The sequence below is a fragment of the Chelonia mydas genome, chromosome 2 (assembly GCF_015237465.2).
Source record: "Chelonia mydas isolate rCheMyd1 chromosome 2, rCheMyd1.pri.v2, whole genome shotgun sequence".
NCBI lineage: Eukaryota > Metazoa > Chordata > Testudines > Cheloniidae > Chelonia > Chelonia mydas.
In genome coordinates this window covers 112,461,979-112,486,316 of record NC_057850.1, presented here as the reverse complement: position 1 = coordinate 112,486,316, position 24,338 = coordinate 112,461,979, and the positions used below count along the sequence as shown (strand labels likewise).

Genomic DNA, 24,338 nt, shown 5'->3' with positions numbered 1-24,338 from the left:
TTAACCAACAATATATTTATTATTTATACAGCACCATAAATGTGTATTGTATCCCAAATGTGAAGGTACACAAGACTCCTCAGAACACATTTTAGCCCAATGATCCTAGACTTCTGCTTTGTCAAAAATTTTATATATATATCAACTGTAGAACTCTCTCTTCTTACCCTATCCTACCCTACCCTCCAGCATCCATCTTGCCTTTCTCATTTCTTGGATGCCATTTGTTCCCTGGATTTCTCCAGGAGCATTTTCATTCGAAAGTCTCCATGAATAATACCAACAGCCCAAATAGGATGGAAAAAATTTAGGACCTATTGAAGTTGGATATTTTGTTATTTTTTATTATTCCTGAGCAACAGCCACCCCACTTTGAAATGGGTGTAGATTAAAGTGCAGTAGGGAAATTTTAGTGCATGGCAGCAGGGTCCAGACAGACACAGTGTGCAGCAGGCTAGTGAGGGGTAGATTTATACTCCAGCTTGCTGAGAACTATGGCTACGTCTATGCTGGGGCATTATTCCCAGCTTGCGTACATGTACTTGCTCCAGCTTATTGAGAACTAGTGAGAGTATAAATAGCAGAGTAGCCAGGGTAGCGCAGCTAGAGACTGCATAGCTTAGCCATGCTGAATATATACCCCTAGGGTTCAGGAGGGTTTGTTCTCAACACAGCTATGTCATGGCCCTGCTGCTGCAGCCTAAATTACTGATGCCTACATGACTATTTATCCTTGTGCTAGCTCAGGTATGTGTACCTGGGCTGGGAATGACATCCCCGAGGTCATAGCTTAGCTGTAGCCTAAGTGTTGGGACAGAATAATGGATAGATGAAATTTCAGCAGTTCATGTTTGCATTTGTTGTTAGTGCTAACAGCGTGGCAAAGTTCAGATATTTCTTTGAAATTTGTGTAAACTCTCTTGAATACACAAGGGGAGTGAAAATCTTGCAAAGACAGCATCTCATGAGATCTCTAGTCCGTCCCTTCCCTAGTCAGGCTGAAAATACACCAAGAATAATTTCTCATGGTATTTTGGCCTTTCCTCTCCCAGCCAAAATTGCAAACATATATGGCAGGGGAGGGGAAGCTGGACATTTAGCCACATTTTCCAACATTAGAAAAAGATTCAGTTCAAATTCCGGAGAAAGGTTGAATTAGTTCTTATTTGATCTGAATTGATTCACCCAGCTCTAATCATTAGAAGTCACAAATTAGAATCACAGCAAGGATGGTCATATGGAAAGTAGCTACAAAAACAAGGGTTCTTGTTATAACTCGATTAACGTTTATTTTGTGAGTGTTCATAAAGGCAATACATGGATAAAAGTGCACACATACAAAGCAAGGCTTAGCTTCAATTCCTTGCCAGCTATTAGACAGTATCTATTTTACATTATTATTTTGCATTATTTAATATTTTTATTACAGAAGCATCCAAAGGTCCCAATTAGGATCAAAGAACCATTGTGTTAGGTGTTGCACAAACACAAAGGTAAACAGTCCCTGCCCACAAAGGGCTCACAGTTGAATTGTTTGATACTTAGTACATTTACCTAATAGTGTGCTGTGGGTTAGGTACCAAGGAGTTTATCTGTTGTTGTTTTGCTAGACAGCTTCAAGTAGATAATTTTAAAACCAATTTAGCACAGTTTTAATGAAGGGCTCCATTAGGAAGGAAGCACTGTAATAACGTATGACTAAGGCTGCTTTAGTAACATAGCCTTTGCTCTAGTGCAGTGGTGGGCAACCTGCAGCCGATGGGCCGCACGTGGCCCATCAGGGTAATCTGCTGGCGGGCTGCCAGACTGTTTGTTTACATTCGCACAGCCACCCGCAGCTCCCAGTGGCCACGATTCGCTGTTCCCGGCCAATGGCAGCTGCGGGAAGTGACACAGGCCAGCAGATTACCCCGACAGGCTGCGTGCGGCCCACGGGGCCACAGGTTGTTCACCACTGCTCTAGTGACTGCAGCAGAGCCAGTGCATTGCAATAGAGACTGCTGTCCCCTCTGTTGAGGCACATGCAGGATGTCAGCACATTTCAGCAGCCATTGAGGTAAACTGGCCAATGAGGAAAGTGCTGAATACCTTGAAGGTGTGCTAGGCATTTAAAGATAAATATTCCCATTTCGAAGGGCTGAAGCATAGATAGGAGTGATTTCCCCAAGGTTACATAGAGAGTTAGTGGCAAGATGAGATTAGAACTCCCTGTCCTGTCCCTGTCCAGTACTCTGGGCACTAGACAGCACCATCTAGCACTGAGATCCCGAATTATACAGGATGAAAGCAATCCCTGCTGTGGCCCATTCAAAGCCCTCTGTATTGCAAAAGTCCTAGACTGAGGCTGTGTGGGGTACTGCTGATGTGTGCTGCCAAGGAAGCTTCCACATCAGCTTTTCATAGGTTTGTGTATAAAGAGGGTACAAGAGTGGCCATCAGACTCATGATTATTATGGAGATCCTGGGGGCCACAACCCCCATAAATAGATATAGAGTGGCAGCAGCTATTAGTCCAGCCTATGCTCTGGAACGTACTGTATTTCCACAGCTAATCTCAGATAGAATTCACACACACCTATCATCCAAAATATTTGCAGCTATCGGTGGACCAAATGGTTTTGGGTAGCAGACTTCCTGTTTCTTCCACAGAGGTTGGAAGACAACCTTGACCGCCTTGGAAGTGAACGTGTCAGAAATTCTATGAGGAAAAACTTGTGGAGTTTCCCAGCCTGTGTGTGACCATAGTCTATCTGGATAACAATATGCTTCACTGGCAATTATCTCTCCCCTTCATGCTAAATACTACTAGTAACAGTAATAATAAAAAACAGTTCAGTGTTCTCAAAACTTAACATTTAGAAAAGGGAATGGTTAGAGATGAAAGAAGGTAGCATGATCAGGAGCGAAATCTTCTGGAGGAAATTATGCATTTTGGAAGGTTATTTTAAACCGGGGTGTGCAAACTACGGCCCGCGGGCCAGATCCAGCCCCTCAGGGCTTTGATCCAGCTCACGGATTTGCCACCCCTGTGGTACCATGGGCCCTGCGCCGCTCCAGGAAGCGGCCGGCACAACGTCCCTGCAGCCCCTGGAGAAGGGCGGGGCAGAGGGCTCTGCACTCCCTCCTGCACCTCAACCCCCTGTCCCAACCCGACATTCATGGCCCTGCAAACAATTTCCCCACCCCAATGTGGCCCTCGGGCCAAAAAATTTGCCCACCCCTGTTTTAAACACTGAACAAGGCAACATGTTGATTTCTGGTATTTCTTTTTGATAATTTCTGCTTCAGACTCAACAAAAGCCAGTCCCAGCTACTCAATTTAGTAATGAATACTCAATAATGGGGCTCATTTTGCTTATTTCTAAACATATACATTTATGTTTTTCTTTCATTGCCCCTGGGCTTGTTTGTAGCTCCCTTAAAGACATCAGATTCCCCACAAGGATCCCAGCCTCACAGTATGAGGAATGTTGCCCTAGACTTTCCTACATGTCTGATGGACCTGGATAAAAGCACTAACTGTCACAACCTCATAAGAACGGCCATACTGGGTCAGACCAAAGGTCAATCTAGTCCAGTATCCTGTCTTCCGACAGCAGACAATGCCAGGTGACCTAGGGGGAATGAACAGAACAGGTAATCATCAAGTGATCCATCCAATGCCGCCCACTCCCAGCCTCTGGCAAATAGAGGCTAGGGACACCATCCTTGCCCATCTTGGCTATTAGTCACTGATGGACCTATCCTCCATGAATTTATCTAGTTCTTTTTTGACCTCCCTTTTAATAACAGAGTTAAGGCACAAAGTATGCTGCACTTGTGGCTACTCATGACACCAGAAGCTAGCAACAGATCAGTCACTGTGTACACTTCGGATGGTTCCCTGGCACTGCCAGTCTGGGCTGCATATATAATGCCAGATTATGATGACTTTTTATATAAATGTCCTAGCTTTCAAGAAGGTGGATAGTCTGAGGCTAAACTAACAAGATTTCTATTCAAGTTTTAGCAATATAATTGGCAGATTTTCTGCATTACATTTTCTGCAGGAAGGATACATGACATCTGATCATGCTGGCCAGGCATAAACTTGGATTCTCCATTTTCTCTTCTTGAATACCTTTGTCCCAAAGATCCCTTGAATTTTTGGGCTGGAGGTCTTACGTTTTGGGGCTTGCATGTGCAGTGGTAGATTTTCTGGATTTTTACAGAGAAAAGTACTATTCAAGTTTCTTCCAAATAAATTTGTAGGAGTCAACATTTAAATATCCAAATGTTTCATTTGCTGTTAGTACGGTGGTGCATTTCCCCTTTATTAATAATGGTGTCATCTATGCCATATGCTAGCTTGCTGTAAGCTCCAGTGATATAACATAGCTCGGCTCTACATGCAGCAACATGACTATGAGGAGGGTGAAGCTGAGGTGGAGCAAATGTGCTTCAACACTTCTTTCTTTGTATTTATTACTGTTCCATAGCATTCCTGCAACCTGGCCTGCTGCTGCTCGAGCTGCTTATGTAAACTCCTAATTGAGCGCAGCAGCAGAAGCCTCCGATACATAGCTACCTGGAGTTGATACCTCTCCTTTTCTTCCAGTTTTCTCTTTTCTATGATCTCCTTTACTTTTGTGGTCTTCATCCACGTAGTTTGGCCAACGCTACAAGGGGCCACATCTTCCTTTGTGTTATTCCAAGTGAGCGCAGTACTGGAACTCCACGTGTGACAGCAGCTGAGTCCACTTACTAGCAGGGAAGCAACATTTGGGGGGGCCTCAGATTCTTTAGCAGCACCTGCAGGCTGTAACTCTTCAGAATACTTATTGCAGTCACAGTGAAGGCTTTCTGGGCATGGAGATGATATGGCTACAGGCTTCAGTGTACAGATTGCCTCAGGATAAGATGATCCAGCTAGTGATATATTTGCATCTGTTGAATGATATTCAGTGAACCCAGGGGCTATGTTTTGTGCCTTATTATGAGTAATAAATTGTTGTTCAATGAGGGTTTTTTTACACTCTATGGCCTTGCTAGATGAAATAGACAATCTTTCCCTCTCTTCATTAGGGCTGCTAAGCAAATCATTTGCAGAGCAGCAGTCTGCTGTGGTGAGAGCGTAACAAGCTTGAAATGGATATTTTTCATCATTATTTTGCATCTCCTCTTCATCTCCGGACATCAAATCTACCTTTTCAGCCATTTGCTGCATGAACTACAGAATGATTCTGTGAACAGAGTGGAAACAAGAGGATTTAATTTCCACACAAAACCAACGCAAAATGACATTTGAAGAAAGAAAATCTCTTTATATTTAAGCAACAGAACTATTACTTTTCTAATAAAGCACAGCCCTTGGGTCACTTCAGGCCATTTCTTGTGATTTGCATTTGATGTTCTTTGAGACACAACATTAATCCAATAATAATTAAAATGATATACTGTACTATTAACATTCTCAAATCTTTAAAGCAAAGTGATCTATGCCTGCAGCACTGTGCGTGCTGACTAATTAAACAGAATACAGTTGTAAATGGCTATTGTAAGTACTTCCCCCATTTAAAAATACAGTGTCATTTATAGTGATGGGAGAGTTAGCAGGATTGATCAGCTTTAAACAGAGGCCAATGTAGCACAGACAGCAGGTTTTGCTTAAATGCCCTCCTAAGTGAATCTGTCTCCTAACATTTTGTTTACGGTGGTATTCGTTTTCCCTGTTAATTCTCTTTAACGCTACAGCTATATGCCAGCTAGTGATAGACAGGAAAAGAGCACTTACCGAGGTTGGTGGGGAAAACAGTTACTGTGCTCTGGGTCTGTGCATCATGCTTGCTCCTATATGAGTCAGCAAAATCTGACACAGGAACACATCACAATGCAGAATCATCAGCAGCAGAATTCTTCTGTTCCACCCAGCAACAACAGATTCTTGCAGAAGAGCCCCACTGGCCACAAGATTAGAGCTGTTTTACTAAAAGACTATTCTGCTCTAATATATTTGTAAAGAAATGTGAGTATCTAACTAAAAAGTCAGGGCTGGTGATCACTTTACACAGCTTCCCTCTTTCTCTCTCCATTGTAGTTGTTAGCTCATTCTAAAATAAATCAATAATGCTGCACCTGCTAGTCCCTGGGAGACAGCTAAGAGTGTATATTTAGCTCCACACAAAAGAGGGTGAGGCATTTCTGACTCTTATGTACACATCATTTCCTTCTTTAAAGGAAATAAACATAGATAAACTGTGCCTGCACTAACCAATTAAATCTGAAAATGAAACTAAAGTAAAAACAGGAGTTGTGAGTGCACACCACCCCCGAAAATTAGGCTTGGTTGCTTAGATATGGATATAACCACCAAGTTTCCAAAATATTGGCCTCAATTTTATGAGCAAGATTAGCAGTTGCATTTAAGTAAACTACAACAGAGGATAAGCCTTTCTTTGTTGCTCTGATTGTATGAAAACCACCTACATGCCATGTCAGGTTCTTTTTCCATTTGAAAAGCAAGGGGTCAAATTAATCTCTCTCGCAGAACTGCTCTGACTTCAGGAAATTTATACCAAGGATGAATTTGTCCCAAGCCTGTCTTCCCTACATCCTGCCATCTTCATTATGGTAATACAAGTAAAATAAAGGACCAACCCAAACTTCCATCTAGAAAACAAAATGAATCTTTCTAGAGTTAGAAAACAGTGATGTTTAATCTTTTCCCCACTTTTTCCCATCTTCTCTAATGCCCGCTATATAATCACTATGATTTTTCTTCTGCACTGAATATATTGCTTGCTGATTAATCTGTTACACAGTATACCAGTGAACCATGATCATCTGAACACCAGTTAGCAGAAATTCAGATGGGAACCCTAAGGTCTGACTTGAGCCCAGTTTTTTTCTATGCAGAAAATGTTCTGTGCTGAAAAGGGAAACTAACTAAACCTGCTGCTTTTATGTGCCAGAGCCTCAGCTGGTGTAAATATGTGCAGCTCCATTGACTTCAATGGAGCTACACTGCTTTACAAGAGCTAATGCTTTAGCCATATACGTTCTGCTGGGTAATGCTGCAGAGTTTATAAACTCTGCTAGAGAAAGTTATTATCTGGGAAGCTAATAAACTCAGACTTACGTCTCAGTGCCTCCCATTTATCTGCCTCTTCAGTTATCAAACTGACTGTAATGGCAGTATATGGAATTTGGATAACAGATTTTATTGTAGTACACAAAATCAGGTAACAGAGCTTTTGCTGCATTATACAAAAAGGTTCATTACAGTTCAGTTATCTGTTTGGGTTTTTTTAAACTTCTGGCTGCTCTCAAACACCTCTCTAGGGGACAGGTCTCTGTGAAATGTGGGTGGGGGGTGGGGTGGGTGTCAGGTATCAGGTCTTTTCAAATTGACATGTCAGTATTTTTCTGTCATTTAGCCGGGTTCCATATTCTGTCCATCCTGTTTTCCTTTGTAGCAACTTGCTGGAAAAATGATTTTCATGCAGTTAAAAATAGCCTCCTCCACAGCTGCTGGACCACACAAAAGCTGGAGCTTTCTTTAAAAAACAACAACAACAAAACAGCAACATTTTGCAGACAATTTTTCCTGTTTTGAATAAAATGTACAATGAAAAGCTGTATCAATGGGTTTTAGATATACCAGTCTGTCTGGAAAATGAGCGGCAGCTGATACAGGCAGAAAACTTAGCCTGTTCCAATAAAAAAACCCAAACAAAACACTAACTAGTTGACTATGATGGCTTTTCACAGCATATTATGATGACTTCAGTTGTAATCTATTGAGCTTAACTGCAAAAAGATTTAGTCCAATGGATTAACAAATTCAGCACACACCAAATGTATAGGGACAATATGGATAGGGAAATGTGGATACTATTATGGCTGAAATGTTAATGGTGTCTGTAAATAAGGCTGTATGAGTATTTCCATGATTAAACCATTTTCAGTTGCTCGTAACTCTCTAAAACTAATTTCCCCAATTATAAAACACATTTCTGACTATTTTTGAAGACTATTAATTCTATCATGGTGGGGGTGTCAATACAAGGAGATAACCCTGAATAAAAAGATGTACCCTTTAAGTGTTTCTGTGAAAAATGCTTTTGATTTAGACTCATCTCTCCCAGCTTGGACATGATTCTTAGAGGATCAGACATAGCTGTCCAGGTCTCTGGTTACCATGTCACTGCACTGGCCAAGGCTGGTTTAGCCCCTAAACACAATAGACCAAACCAGGTCAAAACAAACAAATGTATATGTGCCTATATAAGAGCTAGGTAGTATTAGTGTTATTATTCAAACATTAAAACCTTCGTTGTGTGTTTCTATAAACTGCATGGACCACTGGGTAGAATTAGATTGTAAGCTCTGTGAGGAAAGCACCATGCCTTATTACATGCTTATTCAACACCGCACACCCTGTTGAATATCAGTAAACAATACAAAAAGCATAAATTAATGCATGGGAGATGAAAAATCAAGTACATCCAGTTCAGATGGTATTCAGAGAGTTGTGATGGTTAAAGCATGAGGTTGCTACCTCACAACTAAAGGTCAAGTCTGGTGTTTTGAGAATCTGGGAGTCTCTTAATAACCTTTAAGAAGGATCACTTATGGAAATTTGTAAATTCTTACTTCCAGCTGAGGAATCATCTCTGTTTTCCAGTGGGTGTTACTTTAAACAACATGCCTCCTACAATCCTCATCACTTTTAGTTGCAATTCACCAGCCTTATCACTGTACCTGAGGAGAGCTTAAGCTTTTTGCTTTTATGAGAAATATACTGTGGCATTTCACCCCATCTTGAATACTGTGTGCAGAGGTAGTCACCCCATCTCAAAAAAGATATATTGGACTTGGAAAAGGTTCAGAAAAGGGCAACAAAAGTGATTAGGGGTATGGAACAGCTGCCGAATGAGGAGAGATTAATAAAACAGGGACTTTTCAGCTTGGAAAAGAGATGACTAAGCGGGGATGTGATTGAGGTCTATAAAATCATGACTGGTGTAAAGTAAATAAGGAAGTGCTATTTACTCCTTCTCATAACACAAGAACTAGGGGACACCAAATGAAATTAATAGGCAGCAGGTTTAAAACAAACAAAAGGAAGTTTTTTTCATACAATGCACAGTCGACCTGTGGAACTCCTTTCCATTAGATGTTGTGAAGGCCAAAACTATAAAAGGGTTCAAAAAAGAACTTGATTAATTTATGTAGGATAGGTCAAGCAATGGCTATTAGCCAGGATGGGCAGGGATGCAATGCCATGCTCTGGGTGTCCCTAGCCTATGCTTGCCAGAAGCTGAGAGTGGATGACAGGGGATGGATCATGCGATGATTGCCTGTTGTTAATTCCTTCTGAAGCACCTGGCACTGGCCTGTGTCGGAAGACAGATACTGGGCTAGATGGACCATTTGTCTGACCCAGTTTGGCCTTTCCTATGTTCTTATCCTAGCGTGTCACATGGGAAGAGTTAGTAATAGCAAAGACAGGACGTCACATAAGAATCATTCTAGTTAGCCTTTGCAGTTACCTCCCCCCCCATTATAATACCCTTCCTTAGGGGTTATTTTGTCCCCTCCTGCTTCCTGGGGGTGTTGATCTTGTTTTTTATTAAATACAAACATATTATTGACATTTATAGTGTAAATCAAATTTATATTTATGTATATAAACAGCACTGCAAAGTAATAGAAATGGATGGGGATGGGAATAATTATATTACAAGACATCTGGAAAGCTGTGAGGTTTTTTTTCTTGTGTTTGGGTTGCAGGATGCTATTAACTTGGTTGGGCTGACACTGTGAAGAATATGTAGTGTTTTGTAGCTGTGTTGGTGCCAGACCTAAAAAGCTCTTTGGACGTTTGAAAGCTTGTCTCTCTCACCAACAGAAGTTGGTACAGTAAAAGATATTACCTCACCCACCTGGTCTCTCTAGTGAAAAATATCTTATTAGATGGTACTGTAATTCCATAACTTATGCTAATTAATCTTAAAGATCAAAAGTCAAATTTTATTCCTCAATGTACAAACTCACATGGTTCCAAATGAAATCAACGAGAGCCACATGTGTTGCATCTAAGGACTGAATTTTTCCCTAAAGATTTTTTTAAATCTTTTACTGAGCAGTAAATCATTTGTAGGGTGAAAAAAGTCAGACTTCCCACTCTCCCCCTGCCCAAATAGCCAGGAGCTACTAGGGGCTGCTCTAAAATATGGTGCAACAACCCCCAAGGGACCATCTGCCAGTCAGGGATTGCCAAAGCACAATGCATTCTGGATGTATGCCTCTCCACTGAGGGAGATCTGGTAGCTTTGTATCATCAACAATGTAAACGGGGCAGCTCACATCCCAGAATCCGGCCCTTTATTTATGTAATGCAGTTTTCTGGATTTTTCAGCAGTTGACAGAAGCATCATGGGAACTCTTCACAGAAATAAATTGTGTGCCGTATAGGTAATATGTGTGCTTTTAACAAAAATCCCCCAGCATCGACGAGAAATGTTCAGTGACCTATAATAAATATGTATGATGTTTGCAGTCAAACTCCTAAAAAGGGGGCTTGACATAAAACAAAACAAAATTAAAAAACACCCTGTTTCATTTGGCACACATTAGCACTTTTATTGGCAGTCTCAAGCATTTATTTGGCACGGGGGGCCAGGGATGGGAAAACCTCCCAAGGTGTGCCTATAAGTCAATTTTGGAAATTCAGAGAGGTATACAAATTGTCTGAAACATTTGAGTTTACAAACCTGGATTGTTAGTCTTGTGAGAATAGGCTTATCCAAGAGATGTCCATTATTTCCTTTTGGCCAGAGGTCCAGAGGCCTCAAATACACCTTTCCTTGTGATGTTTCCACACCTCCATGTCTGACTGCAGTTGGATTCAGATTACACAGAATTAAAAACCTATTTGTGGGGTACCATTAACCTGGTCTGTAAATGTAAGAGGGTGAGCTCCTCATGGCAAGGATCTTTCTTGTCTTTCTGGAAAATACCTGCCATAAAATGTGCACTACCAAAACAGATAGTGAGCACTAAATAAAGAAACAACATCACTGCCCAAAGGCTCTTACAATATGAGGCCACAATCCTGCAATCCAAGGGTCATATCTTTACAGAGCTTGCATGAAATCAGTGAGACTTGATATGGGCTCAGTGGTCCGCCTACATAGATCAGATTGCAGGATCAAGGAGGTGAGGAAATGGGCAACTAAAATCAATGGTACTTTTTTTTTTAAACGTAAAAATGGTCTGGGTTTGTATTTGGTTTCAGTTGTGAGCAAAAAGGTTTGGATTGATTCTTACTTTATCCAACTCAGCTTACCCTCTCCTAATGCAGAGTGAACTCTCATTAGCTCTAGACTGGCTCTTCCTGGGTCCGGAATGAAGCACTGAGGCGTAAAATGAGGGTGCTTGCTCGATCTCTGCGATACCTGTTCTGTGGATCAACAGGGGATGGAAGGGACTCTTTCCATGGACTCCAGTGGGTTTTTGGATCACTCGGGCTGCCAACTCGACACCATTCATCAATATTTATTTTTTCCTTCTGATATTTGGAAACAGAGTAGGATGGAATATAATGTGTTTGCTGGAAAGGGAAATCTGGTTCAATGCTGAAAAACTGCTGGGTGAAAAATATTAGTGTTGCTTCAATGGTAGATGAAAAACAGAAGCTAAGACATCAGTGAAAGCTTATCTTCCCCCCCTCCCCCAGAGTAAAAGATTGTAGTTTATGGATAGAAAAATTAAATATGACCCTCACCAGTGTGACAGTCCTGCCTCATTTATTCTTTAGCTTAATCTTGCTGGGTGAATATCATTTTGTTCAGTGAAAAGGAAAATGGGGTAGCGGGGACACGGAATGGAAAATCGTTTAAAATAGGAAAATCGTGTAGACCTAGTTGTTATCATCTATTTCTTAGGAAGAGAAGATGAAGGAGATATTTCCTCTAAAAAGATTGATACTTACAAAATACATGAATGATCTCCAGTAATAAAAAGTTAAATATATTGCTCAAAATAGCAACCCCGTTCCTGGCAAATTAAAACTGGAAATGACTATAGTTTCCCCAACCTGGTGATTAGATTCAGGACATGACATATCGTTTGTGGACAACTCACATGTCAAGCTATTCTTCACATCCAGTAAGTGTTGAGAGAAAAATCCTTGCTGCTAAGGAATATGTAAACACATGATATATATTTTGATAGTTCAGTCTTATGTTTACTTTTATATTGACTCTTGACCATGATTGACCAGCTGATGGACAGACAAGGAGAAAATTCTAAGCAGTAAGAATAATAAACAGACCACTGTCAGAGATGTGAAAAAGAAAAATGTGTAGGAGAAAACTCAGGAAACGGGGCTAAACCAGGGATGGACAAATGAGTTGGAGTGAAATAAGAAATGGAAATACACGGAAGTTTCATCTCAACTTAAAATAAACCTCACAGATCGTTTTAAAAACCTTTGTTACTTGGTTCTGCATTTTCTGCTTTGGCCAATAAACCAGAAAGGCACAAAGTAGTGAGTTGTCACAATATTTCTGACCCTACCTCAGAGCCTAGCCTAGTGCACAATGAAGTCAATGGCAGCCTTTCTGTTGATTTGAATGGGTGCGAGGTCAGGCAACATATAAGAAAATGGTGTTTAAAAAAAACAACAACAACACAGTTGTTGAACAATATTCCAGTTCTAGTGCCTGATGAAAGAGTTTTGGATAAACTCAAGATACATATCTGAGCCAAACTGAAGCAGCAAACCTTTTGAGGTTTCCTCATCACTAGCTAAAATTCTACAAATCACTATGGTCAAGGATTAAAATCCTGATCAGAGGATTAGAACCTGTGATTTGAAAAGTTTATTATTATTCTAATTGCAATCCACAGCTGCTCCTGACATGGCATAGTTTACATACCACACCTTGCTCAGGGCTATGCTTCAAGTAACCCACAATAACAGCTTGTGTCTTTGTCCTCCCCGCCATTAGCTAGTCCACATATATAGGTTTAGGTGACCACCATAGCCTTAGAGTTAAGGAAGCTGGTTCTTTAGCTCAGACGGTAGAGGCTCTTGTTCAGACACCCCACATTCAATCCCTGCCAATGACTCATCCAGTTGGTTTATTACCTGTTAAATGCCTATGACAGTCTGGGGTGCAATCCAGACCAGTGAGGAGTTGTCCCACCCTTGCCTTGCAAGCCAGGGTGCCTCACAATGCTTTACTGCTGTAGCTCCCAACCTGGACTCCTCACAAACAGCCAAACAGCATGCAGGTCAAACCCTGAGTGTCTGTGTATAGCAACAGCCCTGTGATCCAGCAGCCTGTTAGCAAACACCAACCACACTCTGGCTTCCAGCAGCCTTGGTTACTACTTGCAGAGTGAGCCCAACACTCTCCCAGTCCTGGATTTCCCCCCAAAAGTGAGTTCTGCACTGTCCAGCCTGGATAGTCCAGATGTATCAGGTCCATTGCCCCTCTCAGGGGATCAACATACAACAGTCTGCTATCTTAAATGGAGTTACCCAAACAATTCACAACACTGGATTAGTTTAATTAAAGAATAAAACAAGTTTATTTAACTACAAAGAGAGATTTTAGGTGAGTACAAGCATAACTGGTCAGAAATGATTACAAGAGAAAAAGATAAAAAGCTTTCTAAACTTAACAAACTAGACTTGGGTCAAGGGGAAGTTCTTACCACAAGCTTCCAGCAACAGGGGTGACCAAATTTCAGGTCAGGATCTGCTCCCATAGGCCGTAGGTTTTTTTTTTTTTCTTGTTAGGTGAAAAAGAAAGAGATGGATAGGGAGAAATAACTTGGGAGTGTTTTTGCCCCTCACTTTTATAGTTCAGTCACCTTTTGAAATGCACTTTCCTGAGGGTTGTCCCTAGTTAAAATTTATTCAAACAGTAAAGAAGGCAACATGATGTCTCTTGGTGAAAGAGGTTGCATGCTGTTTCTTGTCACCTCTGTTTACTGAAATGCAGATTTTCCCTGTCTTCTATCCTCCCTGCTCCCTGACTGAGGACCCTATTTACAACTTATATGTACATTGAGGTAAACACACATTCCAGAACCAGTCCTGACTAATAGGGGCTACATAGGTTTGAACAAGTGCTACCAACATCATTCAGAGGGAATTCATAATTTTACCTATAACGTTGCGACACACATTTCATCATGATATTATTGAGCAATGGGTTATTAATTGTCAAATGATACCTCACAAGGTATATTTTGTACAAAGATTATCACAATAGTGTGTCGGGTGTGAATACAGGGGTGCGTTTGGTCACAATACCCCAGGACTTTTCCATAAGGTCTATTTTGATGAGGTTTGTCAGTAACAGTGAGAGGAGATGCTGTATACAATTAATGAAAGACAAATCTCAAAGTTTGGAAGTTCATTTAAGGTAAATTTCCATAATTACTGATATTTATTAGGGAAAGAATATGGCTGGAATCCAAACTTGATTTAGATTAGAACAAAGAACATGCTTAGAAATATAGGAGAGGAAATTGAGACAGTGCTGATAATTGTTGGGTTTATAAAGTAAAATGGTCAATTGGTATCATAAGCACAAACACTTAACCATTTCCATATTCTGGAAGTCATATATGATGCAACAGAACAATGTCCTACCAGTGTTGTGTCCTATTAGTTTGTTAGGATAACTAAGATGGAGAACTGGCAGAAATGTAGTTTGCAGCGCAGAAAAAATGAACGTATCTGGGTTCTAGCTGCCAACTTCAGATGTTGTTTACTTACACCATTGATTTTCCCCACAGCCATGCCCACTTGAGACACTATATAAGAACAAGGTCTGCTACAATATAGTTTGTACATTCCGTTAACAAATCTTTGTCCCATATAGAAGTCAGTGGCAAACTCCCATTGATTTCAGTGATATCAGATCAGAATCTGTTCCTAATGCTTTTAAAGACACATTGGGCTCCATTTGAAAAGTGCTATCTGAAATCAGTATAAAATCATTGCCAGGTATCAGTTTGTCCATTAATATTTTTATGTCTCAAGATGGCTAACAGCTCAGCGATGCAACGTCAGCGTGGTACAGCCCATTCCATTGGTCACGTTAGAGCAGACCGTTGAACTTGGCTCTGGAGCAAGTACTGTAATAATTAAGGTTTTGAGCTAGATTTGAACTCATACTTGGCAAACTTACTCATGGTTCCCTGCTTCATTTAACTGAAGATACTACTGATAACAACCGTGGCCAGTAGGGATTTGTAAAAATGTGTTGTTGTTATTGCTTTTTGTTTGTTTTACATAAATATGTTAACTCCATTTCCTTAGGCAAAAATAATAAGAAAAATCAAATGAGTGAAAAACATTTCCTTCTGCTTGCTTAGGTTCAGTAGTTATGTTTGTTACTGAGCAAGAAACCTTGGGAGATAACATTTCCATTGAAGGCTATTCTGTCATCACTTATGCAACATTTAGCTCAGATTACAGAGTTATTAATTTAAGGGGCTAAGTTAATCAGTGGGGAGACTTACACAACCATTCTATTGTCACTCTGAAAGGATCGCACATCTCTGAAACTTCAGTTTGTGCGTGGAGTGGAGAAGAGGTGCACATCATAGTGCAAAGAATTAAAGTTTCAAACCAAAAGGATATGGACTTGACCAAATTGAGCAACTTGAACATATCACGCACTTGGAAAAAAAGCAAGCAAAAGTAAAATAACCCACTGCATACTTTAAACCTGAACATCACCTGCACAGGACATTGTTCAGAAATCACTTGCTTTCTCCAGAACAGCAAGCAATCCCTTTAGATTTAATACCATGGCTATCCACAAAGTCATACAGCCACAGTCAGTCACAACTTTTTAATAGAAAATACAAGCCACACAAGAAGCACACAACACATACACAGCATTGTTCGGTTCAAAAGAGTTGTTACACATCCTGAGATATGCAGTACCATATGTATTTCATATAGAAAGTGTGAAATGCCAGTTTTAAACTAAACCGAGAAGGAATTAGTTGCTTATAGAAAGTGCAGTTACAATTTAGTGCATTAAGAGAATATTTAGTACATGTCACATTTATGGCTTCCTGTACACACTTTATGGGCCAAATTCTCCTCTCATTTATTCTGCTCCCTTTGAACTCAACAGTCCTCACCACTATAGAGCACTGGTGGAAGTGCAGGCTACACCTTTTCAAAGATCCTGACCTCCCTATGCTCTCCTCAATGCTTTTGGTGCCTTTATACCTAATATAGGCAGAATAACTCCAGGCAATGGTACTAAAAGGCACTTCTTTCTTCCATCCCTATGCAACTATACCATGTAGAGGTATCATTTAGCCCTTTCATTTTTAATAATCTCATGTACTATCAGTAACACAAGTAGGGATTTTAATTTTTTTAATCTTAACGCTTCCTTAAAATAAGGCGTGTCAAAGGGATAAACCTGTTAAAAAATTTGTTCAGGAGCATTTATGTAAACATGGTCTCTGAACGACAAGATACTCTACAAGAATTTCCAAAATGCCAATTGCCAGAACGTGAAGAGAGTTTGTGAACTCAAGCGACTTTTTAAGAGCATGTATCTCTTCCAAAACTCCATTTTGCCAGTGAGCTATAATGAAGTCAGACATATACTGATGTAATGGGATGCACATGTCAACTTCAAGGAGGCAGTCCCTGTTCAGACGGCATCAGAACAGGCACACATAAGCATGGTGGCTTGCCAGAGCAAATGCTTTAGTATGCAAAGCGATGCAATATATTTTAACTACAATTGTTACCTTATGTTTTGTTTTTGAGTTGGGTTTGACATGACTAACTGTGAACACAATGATCAGAATTCTTTGCCTTCCCTCGCAGAGGCTGGTGATGTGATCAAATGTTTAAAGCAAGCAAATTGTTGCCAAGATTCAGTAAGATAGATGTGCCAGAAAAGGCAGTTGGTGTTTGAAGTAATTGGGGCTAACAGCTCAACCTGGAATTTTCAGAAGAATACTTTTTTTTTTAAATGAACCATCATACATACTGACTAGAAATTCAGTCTTAGTGTAATGTTCATATTGATTGGAATTCACTCTTTGGGAAAAAACTCACAGGTGGTCCTCCCTGCATAGGAAAAAACATGTCTTTCTGTGCAGAGCAGATGCAGATGGAATAGCTTGACTGTAGGCCTCCCTGCCCTCTGTATGCCAAAAAAAGTGTACAGAGCACTGGTTCCAAACAGGCCAGAGCAGAGTAAGAGTCATAGGCCATGGAAGGGGCCACAGCAGTGACAGGGAACCTCAGCATAGAGCATTGAAAGGGCCAGTCGAACAAAAACGGGGGCCCAATTCATGGAGTACGGATATATTGTTACAGATTCTTCTATGAGAGGGGAATGTGCATTGGATTGGAGGCCCCATTGGACCAGACACAGCATTAAAAGATGGGTTTTGTCCCAAATTGCTCATACTCTGTGCTTTATTCTCCTATCCCAATCATGTCTTATACAGTCACAAAATACATACGATATTAGTCCAGGTTGCAATATTTTTGCTACGGTAACAAAGAATATGTTGCTCAGTGAAACACCTTGTGTCCACAGTCAGTCTACCACCAAAAAAGCTTATGTTGGCAAAAAGGGTCACAGAGTTGTTAAGTAAAGGATTATCAATATTAACTGCATACATGTACTTTGGTTAATCTTCTAGAAAGGTTCCACATTCAAATAAAAATCCATTAAGAAAATAGCCACATGTTTGTGAAATGGCCAGTGGGGCTCCAGAGAATATGATGAAAACATTTCCCAAACAGATACTGAAATACCAAGCAATGAATTAGTTTCATAGCTTGTGCAGTGGACCTTGGCCAGAAGACCATGTGAGCACATAAGAATATTTTGAAAACATTGCTTGAATATTTTCATTCAAGCCTTGTTGGCTGACAGTAAAGTATATGTTCTAACACCAAGAGAAGGAATCTACTGGGCCTGCAGAGAGTCCTTTGAAATATAACATATCTTGTATACATGTCCAGTGAAATATCTCTGCAACAAAATGTATAAGCAAGAACCCAACTTTGATTGTGTCTAGGAGAATGTATTTCCAGTTAATGATTATGTAGACGGAATCCAGACATTCTTGGAACAATAATTTCAGAGAACGCAGACAGAAGCTTTTGTCCAGTAACTGTACTGTACTGGTACAGCAACATCTATTAATATTCACCTATGGAAAACCTGTTTGTTGACCTAACATGCGACTGCCTCCTAGTCTCTTCTTGCAAAATTATTTAGGTCCTGTGGGATAACTGTACTACGCTTTTGACACAAATATTAAAATTCTATTTAGATGTACAATGTTTTAATGCAAATTTTTACCATAAAACCAAATGCTCCATTCAGTTAAATTAATAGAATTACAAAAAGATGTAATGATAGCAATTAAGTCTTGAAAATGCAAATTTTATAGTCAAGGACAATTACCTCATTTATAGTATATTGGAATGATGCCAGATGAAGGTAATTTAGATCCCCCTAGCTCACTGTTATATCATGAAGGATATCTTAATTTCATTAGTACAACAAAGATGGGTGAGAAGTTAGACAATACTAAAAATAATAATAATAATAATAATAATAAAAAGAGACGAGAGAGAGAATTTGACCTTTCTTCTTTCACTGCAGCTAGGATACATACATCTTAGTAAAGTATAAGTAATATTTCTTTCTATTCCCATCTCTGGAAAAAATGCTTTTTTTTATTAGCAGCTATGGAACATTAGTATGTAAAAGGTCAGCTTCATTCAAATACTTGCAGCCACTGTGAGTGCCATGATAGTTAAGGGCCACTCGTTATTTCAGCTGTAATGATGCATACTGAGCTCATATGTGGCAGACACGGTCTCAGATCTCAGCTCAGAAACATATTGTTGTGACCCAAATTTGATTTAAAACAGGCTTTCAAAATTCTCCTTGTTCACATGCAAATACTTTTTTTTTAAAATGGGTAAGTAAATTTGTTTTTCATTAACGTGGTAAAGGGTGGGCTAACTAGCTTAGGCTGGTATATTTACGCTACTAATTGCAAAGCTGCTTTTAAAATGTCTTGTCTGTTTTTGTCAGATTTTTATTTTGTTTTAACGAAAAACTTTAAATCTCTCCATTTTAAAACAGAAATGCTGAAATTTGGGAGTCTGAAAGGCAACAGGAATGTATGTTCTCTTCCTATTGGGGAGGCTGAGTTTAGAGTGACAGAGGATGAGGTTTAAAAAGCTTTGCATCTTCAGAATTTTCATACCTTGCGATGGACCAATGTGCCACTGAAGAGAAAGTCCAAGTGAGAGCAACGGAAGGGTTAGTTAAAAGAATATCTTATTTACATCAACCCCCTTTCCTAAAACCTAATATGGAGTCTCTAGGGAGAGATAGGAGAGAAGGGATCAGCTTCAGAATACACACTGCAAAACTGTTTGCCTCCCGTCTCTTACCCAATACGCTACAGATAGACAGCATGGGAAACACACTTACCTAAGGCAAGTACTTGTCCCATTCTGGTTCTGCTCTAGGTCAAGGTAGGGTGACCATATTTCCCAAAGGGAAAATGGGTCACCACAAGGAGCTAGCCCTCCTCCCTGCCCTAGCAGAGGGCCAGCCCAAGTGCCCCCCCCCCACCCATGGGGCTGTCCCAAGCTGTTCGTCCAAGCCCCCCGTCCCTGTGCGGGACTCAGTTCGCTGCTTGCCCAAGCCCTGCTTGCCCCCACCCCCCGCCCAAGCCATGCCTCCCCCCTGTGTGGATCTGGCATCACCGCTTGCCCCCCAACATGTTCGTTCACACCCCACTTTTTTGACAAAAGTGGGCATTTGTCTTGTTTGTTTTTGCAACTGATTAAGTTGGCAAGAGCAAATGGGACAAATACCCACTTTTGACGAAAAAGTTGGGACAACTGGGACAGGGACTGTCCCAGCCAAAACAAGACATATGGTTACCCTTGGTCAAGGAGAAGTCAGTAGGGCTTGTTTCATATTGGAAGACCTCATCTTGGAGTCACATGATAGGCTGGAAGTCCTGCTGATTTATGGCTTCAAACAGTACCACATAGTGGTAGGAATACAGCACTGACGTTTCCCATTGAGAATACCAGGATTGGGTCCCATACCAGTTTATATTCCCAATTCTATAATCACTGGGATTGCTGCTGTGAGTAAAGATATCTCATGAGGATACACCATATATATTGTGCTGGATATTTGTCCTTTTTCTTGATTTTTTATTTTGCTTTCTCATTCTGTTTTTACAGGGTGGATGGCTTTGGTGTCTCTTGCTTTCTGTTGGACAGATGAGGCTGAAGGGGCAGTTTAATATATTTATTTTTAGAAAGGGCATACACACATATATATGCACACAACCTTTAGATGAGACGAGCAAGAAGAGGTAAAGGTGGCTGATTAGCTCAGGACTACCTGAACCAGAGGCCCATGAAATTGATTGCTAGGCTGTAGGCAAGATGGGCCAGGCCAGAGTGCTCCAGCAAAAACTGGCTTCTTGGTAAGGAGCAACTATTAGCTGTGGTGATTCAATCCACTTTTATTTATGGGATATTAAATAAATGATACTGTCTATGACATCAGAGAACATCCTTACCAGTCTCTGTTCTTGTTCTCCACAGCTTTGATCTAATCTGCTACTGGGGAGTACTGTGGTGTAGGGACATGCTAGCCACACCATCCTATTTCTTGATGCGATGGGTACCCAGAACTGAGAGTCACCTTGTTGCTCCCCTGCCTCCAGTAAGAGAGACACTTGAGCTTTGCTGACAGGTTTCAGAGTAGCAGCCATGTTAGTCTGTATCCGCAAAAAGAAAAGGAGGACTTGTGGCACCTTAGAGACTAACACATTTATTTGAGCATAAGCTTTCGTGATGCATCCGATGAAGTGAGCTGTAGCTCACGAAAGCTTATGCTCAAATAAATATGTTAGTCTCTAAGGTGCCACAAGTCCTCCTTTTCTTTTTGAGCTTTACTGAGTGTCAGCTCTCTGATACCTCCAGTCTGTTAGCCACATAAGCAATCACTCTTAGGGCTAAGCCAGCCCTTCCTTTGCTTTTGCAGGTTAACAATAGGTACACCCAGTCCCCAATCCCCTTCAAAGTGTTCCCCTGTAGTGTCCAGCCCTTTCTCCATTGAACACTCACAGCTATACCAAGTCAGCTGTCCCCAAGGGAACAGTGCGCACACCAGTTTGTTTAATTCAAATCAGGATAATCACATGTATAATACCACCGAAATGAGCTATATTTATACTGAAAACAACAATTGATTTATTAAGAGGTAGTAAGGATAATAGAAACAACAACAGGTGATGTTTAAAACAAAAACATAACACACTTTCTAGATACGAAACTTAGCAGGTTAACCCGTCTAAAGAAGTTTCTCTCACCCCAAATGTCCTTTGCAGTATTTCAACCAGGCCTGTTTCATGAATGTAATCACACTGCCTGATTACTTCCTAGGTAAAGGATAAATGGGAGTCTTTTTGCCTTTTCCTTATTTTCCCCAAAGTTCAGTGTCTCCTCCAGAGATAGAACAACACTCTATGGTTATTGCGCTGATGTCCTGTCTCCCTGTTGACTTCACATCCCCCTTTTTCCTTTGTACGTAAATAAGGCTCCAGGCTGTTGCCCAGAACATGGGATCCTCGACAGACAGGTGAACATACATCCTTTGTCTGGCAAAACCTGTTTGTCAATCCTTCTTGATTCAGACTTCAGAAACATATTTTCAATATAACAATGTAACTCTTTACATAGTATCTTTATATGATTCACAATGACATCAATGAATCTCGAAACATAAGGTCTCTACAGAAAGCGCATAATGTTACTCTTTATGGATAAATATCCCGCAAGAGGTGTTTAGTGTAATGAGTTTGTCAGGTCTGATTTGAGAGTTGTTTGCAAAGACCAGGGGATCTTTTGCCAAGGCGTGCCTGTATCACACCTGGACACACATCAGACACTGAGGACTGTGAGATGGGTGGCGGGTGAGTAGGAGTTGCTGCAGCAGCTCTACATCACTCAAGGAATCTTCCATAGTGGAGCAACACAAAGCTACCAGAGAAGGGCTCATAGCCTTGAGGGGTATTGGTGCAATGCAGTCAGCAATGGCATTTGCTACACGTGTATAAAAGGGACAGCAGATGTTTTCTCCAATGGAGAGTAGCTGGTGAGTGGGGGACACAGACCTCTGGCCACGTTCCCAACCTTCCAGACTTGCCCCCTTTGTGATGTGTAGAGCTGCCATGACCCCTATTTGACTCCCCTTACAATCAGGAATGCTAGTCCCAATAGTATGGCTGCTTCCTGCATAGTTGTCTCTGGGAGGGGGGGTGGGTGGGTGTTCTTGTGCTCTTTTCCCCTCCTCACCCACACCCCTGTTCAGGGACAGCTACAATTTGTCCCTTATTATGCACTGATCTCACAGGCAAAATCCTGGCCCCTCTGAAGTCAGTGGAAGTGCTGCCACAGATTTCAATGAGGGTAGGAGTTCACTTCTTCAATGGTCCAGCAAAGGAGGTTGTAACAGCAACCACTCACCACTGGAGTAATTGGGAATAAACTCCCATATCAACAAAGTCCATGGCAAAACTCCCATTGACTTCAAATTTCACCTGGTGGGTACTGTCTCCTGGCACCCAAGAAAGACTTTGCCTGTGTACCCCTATCACACTTTCCCTAGCATTCCAGTATGTAGCATCAATTTTACACTCCATTCTCTCTCTCTCTCTCATACACACACACACACACACACACACACAGAGATGTCACTAGGCTTTTCGCCTGAATAATGAATACAAGAGAGGGCACAGATTGTATATATTTATATGATACTACAGAATATTGTTTAAAACTTCTTTGCCACTTTATAAAAAAAAAGGACAAACTTAACAAGCATATTGTGTGAATCTATTGACTCTGTCGGAAGGAAGGAAGGCTGCAGAGGAAAATATATTGTCCAGACTATTCCCAGTATGTGTCAGCTGTAAAAACCCAGGTTGTGATCATAATAGGATATTGATTAGTCTGGATCCCATACAAAACAGAACTAGATTCTCTGGTGGACCACTAAAGGTCATATTGCTTGATTGCACCATAACTTCTAAAATACAGACAATATTGAACGAAGTTCTGATTTCATTTACACCCATGTTACTTGGCTGAGGTCAGTGGGCATAACTGAAGGCAGAATTTGGCCCATTGTGTTAAAAAATGTGGTTGATTCTTAGGGGTTTATTTTAAAAATCAGCAGATGTGAAAACCAAGCTCTGGCTATGATGAGAGATAGTCCCGTTGGGCTAAATTCAGCCCTGATGTAAGTAGCTGAAAATCTGTTAAGTCAGTGGAGTTACATTTGGACCAAGTTTGAGCAGTTGCTGTTAAATAGCTTTATGTTTCCTTTTATGGAAAATTATTGTGGCTTTAGTTCAAGTTTATTTTTACCCCAATTTATACATTTACAGGCCTATCACTGCAGTGCTCATCCTTTAGAACTGCTTGTGTATCACAGATCTCAAAATCCCTAGTCTGCCCTGATTATAGCAATGAGTTTAGGTTTGGCATTAAACTCATGACTTGCTGGTAAACAAGGTTAATCACAAAAGCATTTGGTCATCAAAATGTATTAGCATTCTGTGTTGCTAAAGAACCACCACAGAAATTACATTGCTTGGCCAAATACATGTTTAAAAAGAGATCATGGGTGTCTAATTCAACCCTCCATTACACCCATGTGTTACTGACTTCATAGGGGGTGGATTTCGAGAAAGTTTCACAAGCAGAATGGTGGCAGAATTATGGTCCAGTCTATCTTTTTTCAGGGAATTCAGGAAATCAGTGTTCCCCCCCTTTTTCGAATGAATAGTATGCATTTTATTTACTGTCTCCAATCCAACTCACGGCAGTTGCTGACCTGCAGTGAATGGAAAGATTTTCTAACATCAAGCAAATTGCATAGTCAAAATTATTTCAAAAGCTGCTTCATAACTATGGCTTGAATTTAACTTGATGTCAATTCCATTAATTCCATACAGAGATACCGAAAACAGGTGAACTTTAGATCGATCCTCAACTCACCTGGCTTGTCATTTAAGTTCGATAGCCTGGAAAGCAACTCTACCTATCGAATAGTCATGCCAACGAATTGCAACATGGCTACACATTTTTTTTGCCATTTCAGAATACTGAGCCAATATTTTTTGTGGCTCTATGTGGCCCTCTGGAATGCCATCGACTATTATCTCCTTGACTAGTCTCCTGGGTGCTGTTTGGATGGAGCGGGATAGTTTCTCCATCA

The 24,338-nt window shown here is 40.7% G+C and overlaps 1 protein-coding gene and 1 long non-coding RNA gene across 2 annotated transcripts in view; one reads left to right on the top strand and one right to left on the bottom strand.

Annotated features, from left to right (window-relative positions):
- LOC122464548 overlaps positions 1 to 24,338 on the top strand; it is an 83,562-nt gene that overhangs the window by 15,432 nt on the left and 43,792 nt on the right. The window lies entirely within an intron of this gene.
- On the bottom strand, positions 3,700 to 6,178 carry LOC122464547. Its single transcript, XM_043540137.1, has 2 exons — positions 5,774 to 6,178; positions 3,700 to 5,222 (listed from the first exon to the last, which is right to left on the bottom strand). The coding sequence occupies exon 2, from the start codon at positions 5,204 to 5,206 to the stop codon at positions 4,403 to 4,405; it is 804 nt and encodes a 267-aa protein (XP_043396072.1). The 5' UTR covers positions 5,207 to 5,222; positions 5,774 to 6,178; the 3' UTR covers positions 3,700 to 4,402.